This window comes from Electrophorus electricus, chromosome 12 (assembly GCF_041902795.1).
Source record: "Electrophorus electricus isolate QZ-2024a chromosome 12, ASM4190279v1, whole genome shotgun sequence".
NCBI classification, from domain to species: Eukaryota; Metazoa; Chordata; class Actinopteri; order Gymnotiformes; family Gymnotidae; genus Electrophorus; species Electrophorus electricus.
In genome coordinates, this window is record NC_137508.1 from 1,548,849 (window position 1) to 1,566,578 (window position 17,730).

At 45.8% G+C, this 17,730-nt stretch overlaps 2 protein-coding genes across 3 annotated transcripts; both read left to right on the forward strand.

The window, feature by feature from the left end:
- Window positions 1–218: 218 nt before the first annotated feature.
- Window positions 219–11,060, forward strand: naa15b (N-alpha-acetyltransferase 15, NatA auxiliary subunit b). 2 transcript variants are annotated; one of them, XM_027027463.3, is made up of 20 exons: window positions 221–457; window positions 3,077–3,161; window positions 4,203–4,307; window positions 4,755–4,912; window positions 5,293–5,427; window positions 6,001–6,154; window positions 6,505–6,624; window positions 6,728–6,823; window positions 6,948–7,054; window positions 7,185–7,257; window positions 7,381–7,550; window positions 7,981–8,133; window positions 8,218–8,346; window positions 8,431–8,644; window positions 8,758–8,951; window positions 9,089–9,197; window positions 9,322–9,420; window positions 9,552–9,695; window positions 9,796–9,893; window positions 10,419–11,060. In XM_027027463.3, the coding sequence occupies exons 1-20, from the start codon at window positions 404–406 to the stop codon at window positions 10,617–10,619; spliced, it is 2,598 nt and encodes an 865-aa protein (XP_026883264.2). In that variant the 5' UTR covers window positions 221–403; the 3' UTR covers window positions 10,620–11,060. The 2 variants fall into 2 exon arrangements, with proteins under 2 accessions (XP_081580568.1, XP_026883264.2); XM_081724442.1 differs by lacking the exons at window positions 7,185–7,257; window positions 8,218–8,346; window positions 8,431–8,644; ... (4 more) ...; window positions 9,796–9,893; window positions 10,419–11,060 and having other exon boundaries at window positions 219–457; window positions 7,981–8,118.
- A 155-nt stretch (window positions 11,061–11,215) lies between these two features.
- On the forward strand, window positions 11,216–16,428 carry rab33bb (RAB33B, member RAS oncogene family b). The gene is made up of 2 exons (XM_027027464.3): window positions 11,216–12,795; window positions 13,803–16,428. The coding sequence occupies exons 1-2, from the start codon at window positions 12,610–12,612 to the stop codon at window positions 14,298–14,300; spliced, it is 684 nt and encodes a 227-aa protein (XP_026883265.3). The 5' UTR covers window positions 11,216–12,609; the 3' UTR covers window positions 14,301–16,428.
- Window positions 16,429–17,730: the final 1,302 nt, after the last annotated feature.

Here is a 17,730-nt window from a genome sequence, read left to right on the forward strand (position 1 = left end):
GCAAAGATGGTAGATGTAAACCTCAGCATCATGTCAGTACTATGAAGGTGCACCAAAAATATTGTGCAGACGGAATATGGTAACCAGCAATAACCTCGTTTGTTTGGTAGACGTGATGGACGCTTGATCGCATGTACTTGCTTACCGCCGCCTGCCGGCCGTAGGATGCAACTGCCGCAAACGGAGCTGTCAACTGGCAACATGACCCGGAGGAGAAGTGCGTCGGCCATTTTGGGATAGAAGGGGCTTTTCTGTCACCACGTGAGGGTGGAGGGAGTCCGAAAAGGGGAGCAATCGAGGATCCGAGGAACAAGGGGCACGATCGGGGAGACGCGGCCACTCGCCCACGCTCGTTTCACATGTGCTTGGACCCCGAGGAGACACGGTTTAGCCATCCTGAACGATGCCGACGGTCACCCTGCCGCCTAAAGAAAACGCTCTCTTCAAAAGGATCCTGGTGAGCCGACCGATACGCGCTGGTACCGGCGCGGTGCTCACACGGCCTCCCGGTTCACGGCCCCGGGCTGCGGGCTCGGTGGAGTCAGCCTTGCTGGTGGAGTCAGGGTGATAAACACTCCTGCATGGACGCGGTGGCTGTCAAATGGAGGTTAGCTTAGCTTAGTTTATCTTAGCTAGCGCGTTACCAGCTAGCTTAGCATGCAAGCCGAAGTGAGGCGTTTAACTTACTAGCGTTGGCTACTTCTGCTTATAAAGAGAAATTAATTTAGTTGGTTATGTGTGTGTGTGTGTGTGTGTGTGTGTGTGTGTGTGTGTGTGTGTGTGTGTATATATATATATATATATAATATATAATATAATGTATATGTTGCACACACAATCTCAACGTAACCTTTTCACCACTATTCGTCGATTAAAGTTTCGTCAGGGTGGCCTGAGTCACCACACCAGGTCATGTTACTTAGCTTTGGGCAACTAGGTAGCTTGTTAGCTAACCTATCTGACTTTTTAATTTTAATTTTTTTAAGCGGCTGGGAAGATGAAGTAGGTTAGTAACTTTCACCTGTAGGGGCACGTTGTATTCTCCTTTTTAACATTTAGCCATGACTGCATTTATGAGTTTTTGCTGAAGTGCCTGTCAGTGCTGTGGTGAAGGTTAGCTAGCATGCCTAGCCACGGCTGGGTTGTTAAGAGCTACATAGCTAGTTTGTAGGCTGTAATTTGGTTTTAGTCACCGATTTCGTGTCACACTGGTGTGTTTTTAATGTAAAGTAACATTTAGCACAAACGTTTGCCAGCTGCGTCTCAAGTGTTGTGGCGTAGCTGTTATTGAAGGGCTGAGCTAGCTAACCCCGCTAGCTTTAGGCTAGGACCTCAGTGTAATCGGCGAGTTTGATGCCACTTTCGTCTGTTAGCCGATATTTATATTTTGTAGTGAGGGGGAAAAATGCTTTTTATATAAATGGAGAAACGGCCAGCTGTGTTGGCTTTAACCAATTTAACAGCTACCTCGGGTAAACATTTAAATCAGAAAGGTGAGAATGTGAAGGTTAAAGTTTATTTGTAATTGTGCATTCATAACATAACAGTAGAAGAAAGACAACACGACGGTTTCACTGAGCATTGCGTATATTCGCGTGCTTTGGTATAAGAATTGTTTATTGAAATACTACAAAAGGTTATGTAGCCAGGACTCAAAGATGATCTTTTTCACTACTTGTTTAAAGTACCAGAAGTTAACGGGCTACATGTCTTTTACATATTTCCTGGTCTGTAGCATCTAGATTGTGAATAACCCCACATTTCTACTAGTTAAAAAAAGCACCAAGTTCTGCATAGTATGAAAAGTTGTGAGAGAATTTTATGGGCAAGGAGCAGTAGAGTTTTTATAGCTGGGTCAATCGATTAAGCATTGATCAGTCTTTATTGATCCCTAGGTGAATTGTGAATCAATAGTTTAAACCATTAAAAGATATAATCTATACTATTTTCCCCATCAAATTGCAATACCTGAACTACAAAAATCACTTATAATCCTGCTATAATCCCTTAATTATACACTAACAGATGCTATAATGCATTGTAAGCGTATTGTCAGATTTGTTAGTCTATTTTTTTATTTGATGAATTTAGAAGCAAACCTTTTATGATCATAATTTTTCATAAATTGTGAAAGTGCTTCGCTTTATTCATTTCTAACTTTATAACATTTCCCTCTGTTCATTTCTATCCATCTGGAGGCTGGTTAGTAAATAAAGGTGTAAACACTGATGGTTGGTTCTGTCTCATCTCTGTGTGGTATGCTAAAGTTGTCAGGCACCTTCGCTCTAGAGCTCGGTGAAGTTGTGTAATATAATTGGCCCAGTGTTGCGGTACATATTGGGACATGCACTTCAGGTGATGCTCTTAAGAGGTGGCTTGTTGAAACATGCACTTAGGTGAACCTTAAATAAGTGATAATAAATAATTTATATATATATATATATATATATATATATATATATATATATATATATATATGTATATATGTATGTGTGTGTGTGTGTGTGTGTGTATAAAATATATTTTTCATTCATTCTTAAAGGCAGTATAAAATTATTTATATATATATGTATGCATGTATGTGTGTGTGTGTGTGTGTATATATATATATATATATATATATTCTATAAAATATTCTTTTCGTCATAGTTGTGTGCTTTCTTGAGGCCACAGAGAATTAAATTAAATGGCTTACATACTTTGTTAGGGTGTATTTATTATGAGTACGGAAATAATTATTCTTAGTGTCCCCGGTGTTGCGTTGGACATTGAAAGCCAGTTTGTAGCCACCAGATGAAGCAGAAAATAAACAGTGTTTTGTGGTCACTTGTATGTGCCATAGTAAGATGTTTTGACCCATGAATATCTGAGCTTTATTATGTATTTTATAAATTATTCCATGAATGTACATGTATATTGTATGTATACTGATGTAATTTACAAAGTTCATTCATTATGTGCTTTTTCCTTCTAAATTTAATTTTTGTTTTGTTTAAAGCTAAAAAGCAATTTCATTAAAGTCTGTATATCAGAAAATATTTGTTAGTCTATTAACCCTTAATTTCCTTATTTTTAGAGATGCTATGAGCACAAACAGTACAGAAATGGGCTGAAATTCTGCAAGCAGATATTGTCCAACCCCAAGTTCTGTGAGCATGGAGGTAAGACGTGAGGTTTGTCCTTCACTGAGAGTGTGTTCAAGTGCCCTGTGACGTAAACATTGCAGACTGTGCAAATATAGTAGCTTCACCGTCCTACGCCTGCGTGGCCATATTAATGGAGTGGTTCATAGTTTGTGATGATTAATGGAGTCACCTTCATGTAAGGCTGATTTTAGAGCTGTTACAACTACATGATGTTTTTAATGATGTAATGCGCACTCTGTATTATATTGCCCTGTTACTTGAGTTGTCAAAGACGTCTGATGTAGCAGAGGTTTCCTTGCTTTTAGTAAACTAACTGGCTTTTGGTCCATTTGCCTGTGACTGCTTCCTGAACATTTTTGCTGATGGATCCTTAGAGTTGGTTTGCTCACTTTATATAGTAACGATATTAGATTTTCTGTGAATAACTGTGACCTGATCTTTTCTTCTTGGCAGCGTTGCCACCCAGATAGATTTCAGCATGCAGAGCTCTCTGGTTGTCCTCCAGATCGTTTTGAAAAGCGCTGTTAGATGTTTCTGAAATGCCTTTAGCTCGTCCAGTTGTGAGCTAGTGTACAGGCATAGAGTGGCAGGGTTGGCTTGTTTCAGAGTGCGTATACTTAACAGAAGTGTTCTGCGACTTCTGATGTCTCACGTGTAACTGCTCCCTTTAGTTCCCTTTCATGACCACATGTTTCAGTGATCTTGCTTCTTTCCTTGATAAGAATCTACAGGAAGAGTGAGAAAATGCTGAAGTTTGCCCACTGGGCTTATTTTGATACATTCAAGAAGTACTACATTTGTACTGGGAGCCATCAAAGAGACCTAAAGTTGATTCTGACGAGCGTTACTGTAAACAGAATAGGTTATTTTTATTTTGAGAACCCCTCAGTATGCACTGGATAAACTTGAATATTCTTCTAATGAATAGCACATTTTTATTCTTATTAACTTAAACAGGATCTTTCCTTTAGTTGTAAGAATGAACTCAGAAATTTTCCTCATTGGTTAACTGGATTGTGTGGTGTTCTGGTGTGTGACCCCATGTGACCTCTGCAGAGACACTGGCGATGAAAGGGCTCACACTCAACTGCCTGGGGAAGAAGGAAGAGGCGTACGAGCTCGTCCGCAGGGGTCTCCGCAATGACCTGAAGAGCCACGTCTGTATCCTTACCCCTCACACACCATCTTCATGTGTAAATGAGGGAGGGAGGGAGGGTGTGTGTGTGTGTGTTATGCCTGTCTCTGATGCTACTGCTGATGGAACTTGGCCAAGATTCCTGTCCTGTGTCTGTCTGAGCTGTACTGACACCACCAGCTGATATCTCACTCACACCACACACACACACACACACACACACACACACACAACAGTATGCCATCATAGATCCCATACTCGTCCTGTAACGCGTCCCCTGCTCACGAGAGGAAAAGTACATCTCTTACTTTTCCTCGTTTCTCATTTCCCCCCCCCCCCCCCAACAATTCTAATTTTAGCTGTGTTCAGACAGGCGTTCGTAATGAGCTGTGGGGAGTTTTTGTAAAGCTCGGGGGTGGTCCGATGTTGGAGGGGGTGGTGGTGTTACTCCACCTTAACCCGACCCTGTGCAGGCTGGCACGTTTATGGGCTGCTGCAGCGCTCGGACAAGAAGTATGACGAGGCCATCAAGTGCTACAGGAATGCACTGAAGTGGGACAGAGACAACCTGCAGATCCTGCGTGACCTGTCCCTGCTGCAGATCCAAATGCGGGACCTGGAGGGCTATCGGGTAAGCAGGCCGGCCGGCAGGCCGGACGCACCTCGTCACAGCCGATCCTCCTTACGGCAGGAGGCCGTAGAGAGGCAGATCGTGTGGGTGTGAAATCTTAAGGGCCCTATCCTAATTTCAGATAATCCAAGTTGTTTTTGGAGAACAGCTCCAGCTAAATGGCTAAACATAATCCATTTACTGTAAAGCATTACTTTGTACACATATTTTGAATATTATATGTGTCCTGTTTTGCTGTGCTGTTGTAATTAGGAATGGCAAAGGCAGACCTTTTCTCAACGTGCGTGCGTGCGTGCGTGCGTGTGTGCGTGTGTGCGTGTGTGTGTGTGTGTGTGTGTGTGTGTGTGTGTGTGTGTGTGTGTGTGTGTGTGTGTGAACAGGAGACCCGGTACCAGCTGCTACAGTTGCGGCCTGCCCAGCGGGCATCGTGGATTGGCTATGCCATCGCGTACCATTTGCTGGAGGACTACGAGATGGCAGCCAAGATTATTGAAGAGTTCCGGAAAACGCAGCAGGTAGTCGCATGCAGTAGGGGGCGTCGTGTGCGTCACATGCAGGAGGCGGAGCGAGGAGCAGATGTGCATGAGCCTGTAGGATTGCAGAATTGCATCAGTTATCTGCTTCTGAGGGTGAGGGAGCAAGTGGGTTTGGGTGGGCGCCAGAAGGGCTGGCTGATGGTGATAGAGGTAGAGGGTGTGGTAGAATGTGTTAGGCGTGTTCTGTAACCTGCTCGTGGCCATGGTAGGTTGCTCGGCAGCCCAGCCCTGCTGCCCTGCCAATAGTGCTCCCACTTCCTGTCTCAGCGTTCCTCGGCGGAGGCTATTGGGTAGCACATACTAGCACTGAATACTGGATTGTCATTCAGAAGGAGCTTTGCGTTGATTGGTCGTTTTCTGGCTCATGTAGTTGCTTTGCTGTGTTCCCCTTTTTGAAGAGAGGTCCTCTGGTGCCTTGCTTTCAAAAGTTCTGATAATGAAAAGAATTTGACCAAATGTTTTCACAGTGACATTTGTCACAAGTAGATGGGCTAACTCTATCTTTCTTGCGCTGTGTGTGTGTGTGTGTGTGTGTGTGTGTGTGTGTGTCAGACATCCCCTGATAAGGTGGATTATGAGTACAGTGAGCTCCTGCTGTATCAGAACCAGGTGTTGAGAGAGGCTGGTCTTCTCCGAGAGGCCTTGGAGCACCTCACCACCTATGAGAAACAGATCTGTGACAAGCTGGCTGTGGAAGAAACCAGAGGTACTCCCACAAGTGTGTGTGTGTGTGTGGGGGGGGGGTGTTAAGTGCTGTAGGGGCTGGCCCAAGCTGGGTGAGCTGGCACCTCTCAGTAATGTCTGTGCCAGGTCCTGGTCTCGTTGGACTGCAGATAAATAAGGCCTGTTCAGTTGTGGAAGCCCCCCTCATGCCTTTGACCCCAATGACCCCCAGACTGCGGCAGTCAGCTGTTCTGCTTGGCCTGCTGGCTCTTTGTCTTCACTGATTCCACTGGCTCTGAAATGATACCCTTACAAGGAAAGAGCGTATGTGTGCACGCACCTGAAGAGTGTGTGTGTGTGTGTGTGTGTGTGTGTGTGTGTGTGTGTGTGTAGGAGACCTCCTGCTCAGTCTGGGCCGCTCTGAAGAGGCAGCGGATGTGTACAGGAGACTGCAGGAGAGAAACCCAGAGAACTGGTCCTACTACCACGGTCTGGAGAAAGCCCTCAAGCCTGGTATTTGCCCTTCTGTGAAAGTAAGAAATGACATGCATGCCAAGTACTGGAAACCTACAGCCTGTGTGTGTGTGTGTGTGTGTGTGTGTCTGTGTACATGCAGCTACTACAGAAGAGCGGCTGAAGATCTATGAGGAGGCCTGGCTGAAATACCCTAAAGGCCTGGTGCCTCGAAGGCTACCGCTGAACTTCCTGTCTGGTATGGAGCTCCACCTTAACCCATCAGTCGTTTTTGTGTGCTTGTTTTAGTCTTGTCTGCCACACGGTGCCCAGGATTCTGCCGGCAGCCGAGAATGCGTCACAGAAATCATCTCTGGTTTTAGGTGAGCGGTTCCGCGAGTGTCTGGATAAGTACCTGAGGATGAACTTCAGTAAAGGTTGCCCGCCAGTCTTCACTACACTTAAGCCTCTCTACCAAGACAAGGACAAGGTGAGGATTCCATCTTTCTCACACACAGGCCATTCCTTAGCGCAGAAGCTTCCGGAAAGAGACCCTCTTAGACGCTGTAGGAGTGAAAGGAACCGTTGTGCGAGTTATCTTTCCTTCTTTTTATTCGCAGGTGGCAATAATTGAAGAGTTAGTAGTAGGTTTTGAAACGTCTTTAAATAGCTGCCGAATGTTTAACCCAATCGGTAAGTGTGTCCGCTGTGGGTCCCTTTCTATGTGCTGCCACTTCGAATTCCGTACCTGGTTGGACATGCTTCCTGTGTTGTGCTTAATGTTGTCTGATTGGCTGCTTCGCCCTTCACTCACAGATGACGGGAAGGAGGAGCCGCCCACCACGTTACTGTGGGTGCAATACTTCCTGGCGCAGCACTACGACCAGGTGGGCCAGCAGACGCTGGCTCTGGAGTACATCAACGCCGCCATCGAAAGCACGCCCACTCTGATCGAGCTCTTTTTAGTCAAAGCTAAGATATATAAGGTACACACAAACACTCGTTTTCTGTACCGTTTGACTGCTTCCGTGATGGTGGTGGTGCAGGGTTGCGGTTCTCTGGTGCAGGCACACATCCCGTAAGGCAGACTCGTTCCTACCCACCTCCTCTTAGGTCTGGGAGGGAAAACAGAGACTTGTCCATTACGAGCTCGAGACGAGTTGAAGCAGAAATTTGAACCAGCAGAGTAACACTTTGCAAAACGAAGCCTGATTTAACTACCCTGCCCATCGTAATGCAAACCTGCTGAGCGTGGCTGACGCGTCACAAATGGTTTGAGGAAATGTGTTTGAGTGCTCGTGTGAGGAATGGACTGGTTGGCTCCAGATGTCTTGTGAGGAGACTGTTGTGTAAAGTCATGCTCTTCAGCCACAGACAGTGTAGCATAGAAACCTGTAATGTCTTGCTTGCCCACAGCATGCTGGGAACATCCGGGAGGCGGCGCGATGGATGGATGAGGCCCAGGCTCTGGACACTGCTGACCGCTTCATCAACTCCAAGTGTGCAAAGTACCTGCTCAAAGCAGGCCTGCTCAAAGAGGCTGAAGAGATGTGCTCCAAGTTCACACGGGTGAGTTTGTGCGTATGCATGTGTGCCTGCATGCGTGCGTGTGTGTATGTATTCACTCCCCTCTTCCTCCTCTCTCTGCTCCAGGAAGGGGCGTCTGCAGTGGAGAACCTGAATGAGATGCAGTGTATGTGGTTCCAGACTGAGTGTGCGCTCGCCTTTAAATCCATGAAGAAATATGGCGACGCACTCAAGAAATGTCACGAGATCGAGAGGGTAAGTTCTCCTACGGACTTGTCCTGGTTACGGTACGTCTGTCGTGAGATTGTGCCGGCTGAACGTTGCTCCTTTCTGCCGTAGCACTTTGTGGAGATAACGGACGATCAGTTTGACTTCCATACCTACTGCATGCGGAAGATGACGCTGCGCTCCTACGTGGACCTGCTCAAGCTGGAGGACGTGTTGCGCATGCACCCCTTCTACTACAAAGCTGCCAGCACCGCCATCCAAATCTACCTCAACCTGCATGACAACCCGCTCATCGACGACAGCAAGGAGCTCCAAGCTGACATCGGTAATGCGCGCGTACACACACACACAGTTTCCTCCGGAAGGATTCAGACAAGCGTTTTGCAGAGTGGGCAGGCTTTAAACTGAACATTAACACGTGGGGGCACGTTCCCACAGGGAACCTGACGGACAAAGAACTAAAGAAGCTGCGGAACAAGCAGCGACGGGCCCAGAAGAAAGCTCAGCTGGAGGAGGAGAAGAAGAATGCCGAGAAAGAGAAACTGCTCAAGAACCAGAAGAAAAAGAAAGAGGACGATGACGAGGAAATTGGGGGACCCAAAGAGGAGCTCATACCAGAGAAACTGGCCAAGGTGTGTGTGTGTGTGTGTGTGTGTGTGTGTGTGTGTGTGTGTGTGTGTACTCTTCTAAAGCCAGTATAGCAGTCAGCCGAGAAGACTGCTGTAAACCGAATACCCCTCCCTCCCTTTGCGTTCGTCTCCGTGTCTAGGTAGAGAACCCCTTGGATGAGGCCGTAAAGTTCCTGATTCCTTTAAAAAATCTGGTGAAGAATAAGATAGAAACTCATCTCCTGGCCTTCGAGATCTACTTCAGAAAAGGTGGAGAGAAAAAAAACATTTCAACAGGACTGTCTTGCTACAGATCCGTAACTACACACTGTCATGCCAGCCTGGAGGGCTTCGTGTCTAGACGTGGTATTAAAAGCTCTGTCTTGTCTTCCAGAGAAGTTCTTGTTAATGTTGCAGTCGGTGAAGAGAGCCTCCGCCATAGACCTGGATCACCCGCGCCTTCACCAGTGTCTCGTGTGCTTCTTCAAAAGAGGTGAGAACCCCTCTGTTGTCTCCAGCACCCTCTGGCTGGACGTCCTCAGACGGGCCGAGTTGGTGTGGAGGCTGTGTTGTGGATGAGCGCTTCCTCGCTGGCTGGTGGCTGATCTGGTCTCTTGCTGGCAGTGTCGGAAGCTAAAGACCTGGCGGAACCGGTCCTCACGGTCCTGAAGCAGGAGATATCTCGGTTGTTTGGTGACCGCAATGTGAAGAGCTTCAACCAGACCTTCCTTAGCAAGCACTCCGACTCCATCCCTCATCGATTAGCAGGTACGCACACACACACACACACACACACACAGTGATATGTACACTTCAATTAATGTGAGACTTACCCAAGCTTGTGTAACTCCTCAATCTTTCCCTAAAGCTGCCAAAAGTATGTTCTACCTGGATCCGTCAACAGAGAAGGTGGCGGTGGACCTCGCCACAGCACTGGACGAGTCACTTAATAACAGAAGCATTCAGGTATGAGGAATAATCCATTACTGGAACCACCACGAGCTGCTGTTCCTTCAGGAAACCTTTTAACTAAAGTAGCTGATTCTTAACAGGGTGTCCAGAAAAATCCTGCCGTTTTCACTGAACACATGAGTGTTCTGTATGTAATCTGCTCTGCTGTGTTCCTAGCCCATGAATCTGGTGCGATGGTAGAATAACTGATTTGAATGTCAGTAATACAGTAATACCTCACCCTTAGTAGATTCTCACCCAGAAACCTGGAGAAACGTGCTGTTTATTTATCAGGTGACCCTGTTCTGACATCCTTTGTCTAATGGGGAATGATTGCTGGGCGTGGTTGTGATCATGGTGGCATAGTTCAGGGGATGCCCAGCGGTAAATGTTTGCAGAAATAGTCGAAAATGCTGCACTTAGTCACTCATGCATACGTGTTTAAAGAAACTGTTTGTTTCTTGTTGTGATGCAGTCCACTAAAATGCTCAGCAATTAACCAGCAAAGTAATCCCAGGATGCTTCTCTCTTCCTGCTCAGATTTGCACAGAGGTGTTGGCGAGTCTGCGCGACGGTAGCCTAGGAAATGCCACGGAAGTGGCTGAGTCCTACCGGGCGGAGTGTCACAAAATCTATCCCTACACGCTAGCCTTCATGCCACCCGGCTACGAGGAGAACACGAAGATCGCGGTTAACGGTGACATCTCCACAGAAACGGAGGAGCTAGCCAATGACATGTGAACACCTTGAGAGAGGGCGGGGCTGAGGGAGGAGGGGTCGGAACTGGAGGCGTGGCAACACTGCCATGAAAGATGCCTGAGACCGTTGCCATTGACAAGTTTCCGAGCTGAACTCTGGCGTTTTCTCCACCCCATTGACATCGTGACCGGGTGACTGCGTCTGCAGAGAGCAAGAGGAGGAGGAACAGGAAGAAGAGAGGTGGGGGGGGTAACGAGAGGAAAAAAAAAAAAAAAAGAGGCCATTTTACTTTTTTAACCTTGCTGATGACTACTCTCTAACTGAAATATAGACACAACACAAACATCCTCTTCTGAAGTGTCTGAAGAAAGGGAACTGCAGAGGATCAGGAATCCCATAGTCGACAACCAAGCTGGTCCATCCACCCACCCACCCGTTTTAAAGAATAATTTATATGAAAAAAATAAAAATGGCTTAAAATCAGTTCTGGAGTGTTTGGAGCACGACGTTTCTGGTTTGTATCGGTGTAAAACTGCACCGAGTAGTGTGTTGTAAACCGGGGCGTAACGGAATGCGGCGAGGTCGAGAGTGGGGCATGATGGAAGGGCGGAAACACTGGGAGGTTGCTCGGAAGCGGGTCGGCGGATTCTGTCCTTAACACTGTCCTTCTAATTTGTCAACTTGTCTTTGGGTTAAAATTTGGCTCTCGTCACCCAGTGTGCTCAGCACTCCCTGCCCTCACTGGTGTGAAGCCTTTAGAACAGCACTTGTGATGGAGCGTAACCACACCTGTAGTGAACGTTTCAGGTAAATCTCTCCCTCTCTCTCTCTTTTTCTCTGTCACCACTCTCCTTCACTCTTTTGCCCCCAATCCGGTTACAGTGTGAAATAATGAGTTTGTTGTATGATATGGATTTTTTTTTTTGTAATAAAAAAAATATATCAATGAATGAAAACACGTACATTTGGTACCTTGTAGTTTATATAGCCTGCTGCCCTAGCCCACCGGCTCTTACAGTGGGGAAGTCCACTGAAACATTCAGAAATGGACTTCCTCATGAACAACGTTTTTAGATAAGTACTTATTAGATATCCAAGATTTACTATATAGATTTATAACAAATATTTGTATTTCTATGAGATTTAGAAGGATAATATAATGGACTAGGCACAAAGCTTATTCTAACTGCTCCACCGGCTTACGCATGCACAGTGGTGAAGATGTGAGGGGTCCGTCTGAACGGAACCGGTACAAATGTGCACAGCTGACATGCAAGACGCCAAATTATGCGCTCGATCTGAACGGACAACTGATCTTTAACTATGCTTCACTTTTGCGGGTAATGGGGCTCTCCCCTTAATCTATTAGGAGAAAAAAACGCCAGTTTACCATTTTAAGAGAAATTACGCAAACCCCGTTTTACGATTTTGAACATTTCAACTTCATATTGCCGTGACAGACGAAGAAGGATCTCCGCGTGCTGCAGAAACGGCACCGCGCGGGGCCCGAGCGCATAGTTTGGCGTGTCACATTTCAGCTGTGCGTATTTTGTGCTCTTGTCACAGAAGGGATATCAAAAAAGCATTTTAATAAAGTCTCAAACGTTTTAAATCGACCATGTCTAAAGTATGTGCCTTTCGTTTTTCCTAGCCGTCGTGTCTCGGTGTGGCCACAAGAGGGCGTTAATGGACCTACATATGCTCTGAGAGGAGCGCGGTTGATCCAGTATTTGCTAAAATATAAAGTAGTAACGCGTATAAAAAGCCCTTTCGACGTGACGTATAAAGCACAACAAATCACATTTAGTTTTATAGAGACAAATGGACGTCAGACCTCTGTTTTAGAGGCGGTCGTGAAGTCGAGCATGGATATGATGAGTAAGCAGCACCAGTTTCCTCTTGCAGCCTCGCAAGCGCTCATCTCCTCTCAGTACCTGAGCACGAGCGGATACCCCACACCGCCTGCACGGCTGGTCAGCAACTTCCATCCTGGTTTAGTGTAACTTCAGCAGCTGGAGCGCAGGTCCGAGAGATGCACTCCGCCGGTTCGCTCTCCTACTCTCGCACCTTCAAAATAGTCGTGGTAGGAGACTCCGGCGTGGGAAAGACGAGCCTCACCTACTGCTTCTGCACGGGCCAGTGGCCCAGCGCAACCCAGACCACCATCGGGGTGGACTTCCGAGAAAGGGTTCTGGATATCGACGGAGAGAAGATCAAGGTAAAGTAGTCGAACATGTTTCACCTGGTTTATTTCAAAACGAAGAGTGCAACTTGGAAGAATTTCGTAGCCGTGACGTTTAACGAAGCAAATACATGTTTATGTATGCTAAATAATTGCAATTTAATGAAAAGAATTGTTTCTGTATGCTAAATAATTGTAATGAATTGAAATAAGTGTTTATTAGGATAAACAGTTCGGTGCCTGAATGGCAGGTTCTACTCTTTGTTTTCTACCATTGCGGACATTTCTGTGTTGTTGGGTAACATTTTATTTTCGGTATTTCCACTGTACTTCCACATGAATCACACATTGTTTGAGGGGTTTTTGGTCCTCAGGAAAGAGGAAACGAAACCCTGCACGCAGACGAACGTTGTGCGCAGGAATCACCTGTTTTGCGTGCCAAACCGAGTCTTTCAGTGCATTTACCCTGTGAGGATTTTGAAACGGGTCTGAAGCGAGCAGGAGTGAGACTGGAACCTGGGACTAGAGTTTGTCGTTAGTCACGAGATGCAGAGCGAGTGAGATGCATATCAATAAAATAACGCGCATTGGGAGCCGTATATCGCTTCCAGTTGAGCATGCACATTCTGCGTATGATTATTTGTACAGATTATGTTCTATATTCTATATTACTCTCCTCAGCGTGGGCGCCATCTTCTAGTTTTTTGTCAGTGGAAAGTTTCTAACTACATTAGCTGGATGTTTTTTTGGGTGGGAGGCCTCTACCACGCCAGCAGTCCACACTGTAAAAGCAACACCACTACATTTGTTCAGCTTGTACCGGCATGTGTCTATCTTGTCATAACAGTGCCATGTTGAGTCTGCCATTCAAGTGATATCCACTCAGCCATGGTGGTGTGGTCACAGGCTGATCAGAGATGACCAGGGAAGATTGTAATTTTACTCATATAACATGCACTAGTTAGCCAGGTGTTCCTAGTAAAGTGCCCAGTGAGTGTCCGGGTTCCTGATGATAACGCGTTCATGCGGTTCCTTCCTCACAGGTGCAGCTGTGGGACACAGCAGGCCAGGAGCGCTTCCGGAAGAGCATGGTGCAGCATTACTACCGCGACGCACACGCCGCCGTGTTCGTCTACGATGTCTCGGACGTGGCGTCCTTCCGCAGCCTGCCCGTCTGGCTGGAGGAGTGCCGGCAGAACTCGCTGGGCCCAGACACGCCCCGCGTCCTCATCGGCAACAAGGTGGACCTTTTGCCGTCGGTGACGGCCGCCTCCGTCATGGAGCAGGCTCGCCACCTGGCCGAGGTCCACGGCATGCCCTTCCACCTTTGCTCGGCCAGAGGCGGCGGTGGGGAGCGGGTGGATGCCATCTTCACGGCGTTGGCCGTCCAGCTGAAGAGGCAGGGGTGCGGGCACGGGAGACGAGTGGCCGGAAGCTTTAAACTCACCAAAGCCAAAGCAGATAGCGACTGTAAAGCAGCCTGTAAGGACTGTAAAGCGGTCTGTAAGGACTGTAAAGCGGTCTGGGCCTGCAGTTGCTGATGGAGTTGTGTGGGTATGAAACCAGCTGTGCCTCACTGTCTTGGTCATGGAGGAACTCAACAAAGCACGGGGGGGGGGGGGGGTCTACTGCAGATCCAAGGCTTCTGTACGCTTCTTCCTGAGAAAGATGCCTTATTCACATTTACGTTTACAGCATTTAGCTGATGCTTTTATCCAAAGCAATTGAGGGTTAAGGGTCTTGCAACAGTGGCAACTTGACAGTGGTGGGCCCTTGAACCGACAAACTTCTGATTACTAGTCAAGTACCTTAACTGAGCTACCATGGCAGTATGCGTTTCAGCACAGGGCAATCTCTGGCAGTCCTTTAACTGGAGCCAGTAAAACCTGTTTTCCTTTAGTCTCATTGGACTGAACTTCATCCCATATAGCATGGAAAGTATGACCTGATGATGGTGATTAGACCAGAATCATAAGGGCAGTTGTCTGTCTGTCAGGCTTTCTGTCTTCTGAAGGATGTGGGCTGCAAGATGCACTTGGTGCATTATTATTGTACGGGAAGCCAGACGTGATCAGCGCAGTCCCACAAGGACTCGTTTAGCAGAGGAGCAGAAGATTCTGTTGTCTTGTTGTCACATCCTCTCTGTGATGTCATAATTCTGCTCGGTACCTTTTGGGTCTTTCTGCTGCTTGAAATGTTCTAACTTATCTCGAGGTAAAACACCCATGATGAAATCATCTCATGACCCCAGTAAAGTCATTGTCGTCATCTCCTTTTAGGTCCATTTTCAGGACACATTACGAGCTGAGAATAATGTCAAAACAGCCTCGGTATTATGTCCTGTTAGGACCCTGTAATGCTTTGTGTGTGTGCGGGACAGATTGTACTTAAATGAGTAAATGAATACAAAGGATTTACTGGTCACCTGTTGTTACTTTATTGACTACCCCAGAATCAGATAAACAGGCTTAATCTTGATCAACATGAAACTCTTAGAATTAAATATTTTATTGTTAAATGTTTTCACTCAGAGAAGGCTGTAATGAAAAGTGTTTCTATTGGCCATGCCTTTTTAAAACCTGGTTGGATCTGAGAATTCAGTCATGTTCCTGGTTCTGATCATTTGTTTGAATGAATTAAACCACTGGGTTTCAAATAATATTCATATCATATACACTGTAGCTTCTCCATCTCATTTGAAATTAAACTTGGCTATAAGGTTAGAGTGCTGACTCTCAGGGATAATAGAAAGGCATTTATACCTAAAATGTTTTTAAACATAGTTCACTCATTTCATGTGGCAATAATTAAGTGAACAAATGAATAATCTTAAAGCAAATCATAAATGCGTAGTAGATCCAAATTTAGTGCTTGATCGCAACCCCCAGATAGTAGCAGCTGCTGGGTATCCTCCCTATTGATGCAAACAGTTTCACTTCCTGTTTGTCTTCCACTTGAATTTCATCTTGGGTGTGGGAATTGCATGCTCAGAGAAATTTGGGTTGGACTGTTGGTCAGGCAAGAATATTACATTCTCTGGCCATAAAAATTGCTGCTTGCAAAGTGAAGCATTATTTGGGTCATTGACCAGTTGCAAAGTGAAGCATTATTTGGGTCATTGACCAGTTGCAAAGTGAAGCATTATTTGGGTCATTGACCAGTTGCAAAGTGAAGCATTATACTTCTTCATGCTAAATACTTCTTCATGCTTCAGAATTCACTCAGCTACTCTCGTCAGTAGGCACGTCAAAGAGATGTGAGCCAGTTCCACGGCGTTTCACCGAGTGGGTGGTGTGCATGAGGTCTGGAGCCTCTGTCTTCTCTCTTCTGTCTTCATGCTGATACAGGTTCAGCTCCATCGCATCTGGCCATAGCACTTTGTCCCAGAATCTTGCCAGTTTTAGCCGACCCGCCTCTCTGTTCTTGTATCTGCCTGATTTGCTATTTCAAAGCTCAGTAGTGTTCTTGTTCCTTTTTTGGTGGTGCCCTCGTTATCTTAGCTGTGCCTGACTTATTCTTACACTCCTGTCTCGTGCTTATCCTAAAACTGACATTCTCCACTTTAACTTCATTCTTATTATTTAATTTCAACTCTACATAGTTACTGTCTATCTTCTTACAGACTGCACTGTGCATGGAAGAAAATAAATAAACGATATTGCTCAGACACGTTCACTTGTTCATGTTGTGCTCATTCTCTGGAGGTCCGGCACTAGGTCACGGCTGGCATATGCTGACCCACACAACCCTTTGCATTGCATGTGTCTGTCCATGTGGTTGAACACACTGAGTGAAGAGGTCGTTTAAGGACAGTTTACTGAATCACACACACACTCAAACACATCACCCAGGTGTTACATTCAACACAACAATGATGCTAGAGAGAGAAACAGTAAGTGAGGAAAGAGACCAGTTCGCATTAGATGATGACACACTGTCCCGCAGCAGGTCAAGCAGTCGAGAAGACCCTAACGGGTCTGATCATTAAGGAAAGACGCTACCTAAGGCCTAAGCTGGAGTGAGGGCGCCCTCTTCTGGCGTGCAAAGGGAAAGACACTGCATCCTACAGCAACAGCGGCAGCTCAGATACCCACAACTAGAGCAGCAGTGAGTCAAGACGTTAGTACAGATATGTACTAGAGAAAGATAAAATGTAATAAAGGAACATGTTTGGGACTGAAATGTAATGTTTAGCTCAGCAACCACCTAAATGAATGAAACAGTAAGACTGTACCTTAAGAGTTCAGCTGTTGTAGGCTTGGTCTGTGGACTAGGGGGGGCATGTGGCCGGAGTGGACTTGCCCTCAGCCGTGGAGCGTGACTATAGAGGTAACTGTGGGCTTTAGGGTTTGTTTTTTTGCCTAAAACCTTAAAGATCGTTATTCAGTTGGAAATGAAAAATGTTGATATTCTTTGGATAAGAGCAATTAACAGACAAATGTAGATTATGATTGTAGTATTAATTCCACTTTCTCGCAATCTACCCCTGAAAGTAAAAAAAAAAAGAAAAAAAAAAGAGAGCATTCTTTTAAATAAATGAGGAACTTTTCAAACATATGCATGTAACACTGCTTAGACCGGATGCATCATTTAGAGGCATCCAGATTGTAGCTGAGATTAGTGCCGAATGCGTCATCATCTAGCAGTAAAATGCTTGGGATTCATCCATGTGTTTCTTTGCCGGTAATGTCATTCACTTTCAATCCATTCAATGTTGTTGTGTTTTCTGTGAGCTCAATGACTTCATTGATGCAGTGAATAATTTACACTAGACGGCACACTTCTTTCACCTGTGTGTGCATGCGTCTGGGCTGAAAAAACAATTATTATTTTTTTTTTACTGAAAAAAGCTTTTATTTGAAAAAAACTAACATAGTGAAAACTGAAAGTTAAAATCGCAGAAGTAAATGCGAACGGAAATACCCCACAAAGATAATTATTGTGTGTGTGTGCGCATGTGCGTGCGAAAGA

Coding starts and splice junctions, on each gene's coding strand:
- naa15b (XM_027027463.3), top strand. CDS start 404: ATGCCGACGGTCACCCTGCCGCCTAAAGAAAACGCTCTCTTCAAAAGG. Junction 3,162..4,202: donor CAAGTTCTGTGAGCATGGAG/GTAAGACGTGAG, acceptor TGACCTCTGCAG/AGACACTGGCGATGAAAGGG. Junction 8,952..9,088: donor TACCAGAGAAACTGGCCAAG/GTGTGTGTGTGT, acceptor CTCCGTGTCTAG/GTAGAGAACCCCTTGGATGA.
- rab33bb (XM_027027464.3), top strand. CDS start 12,610: ATGCACTCCGCCGGTTCGCTCTCCTACTCTCGCACCTTCAAAATAGTC. Junction 12,796..13,802: donor TCGACGGAGAGAAGATCAAG/GTAAAGTAGTCG, acceptor CCTTCCTCACAG/GTGCAGCTGTGGGACACAGC.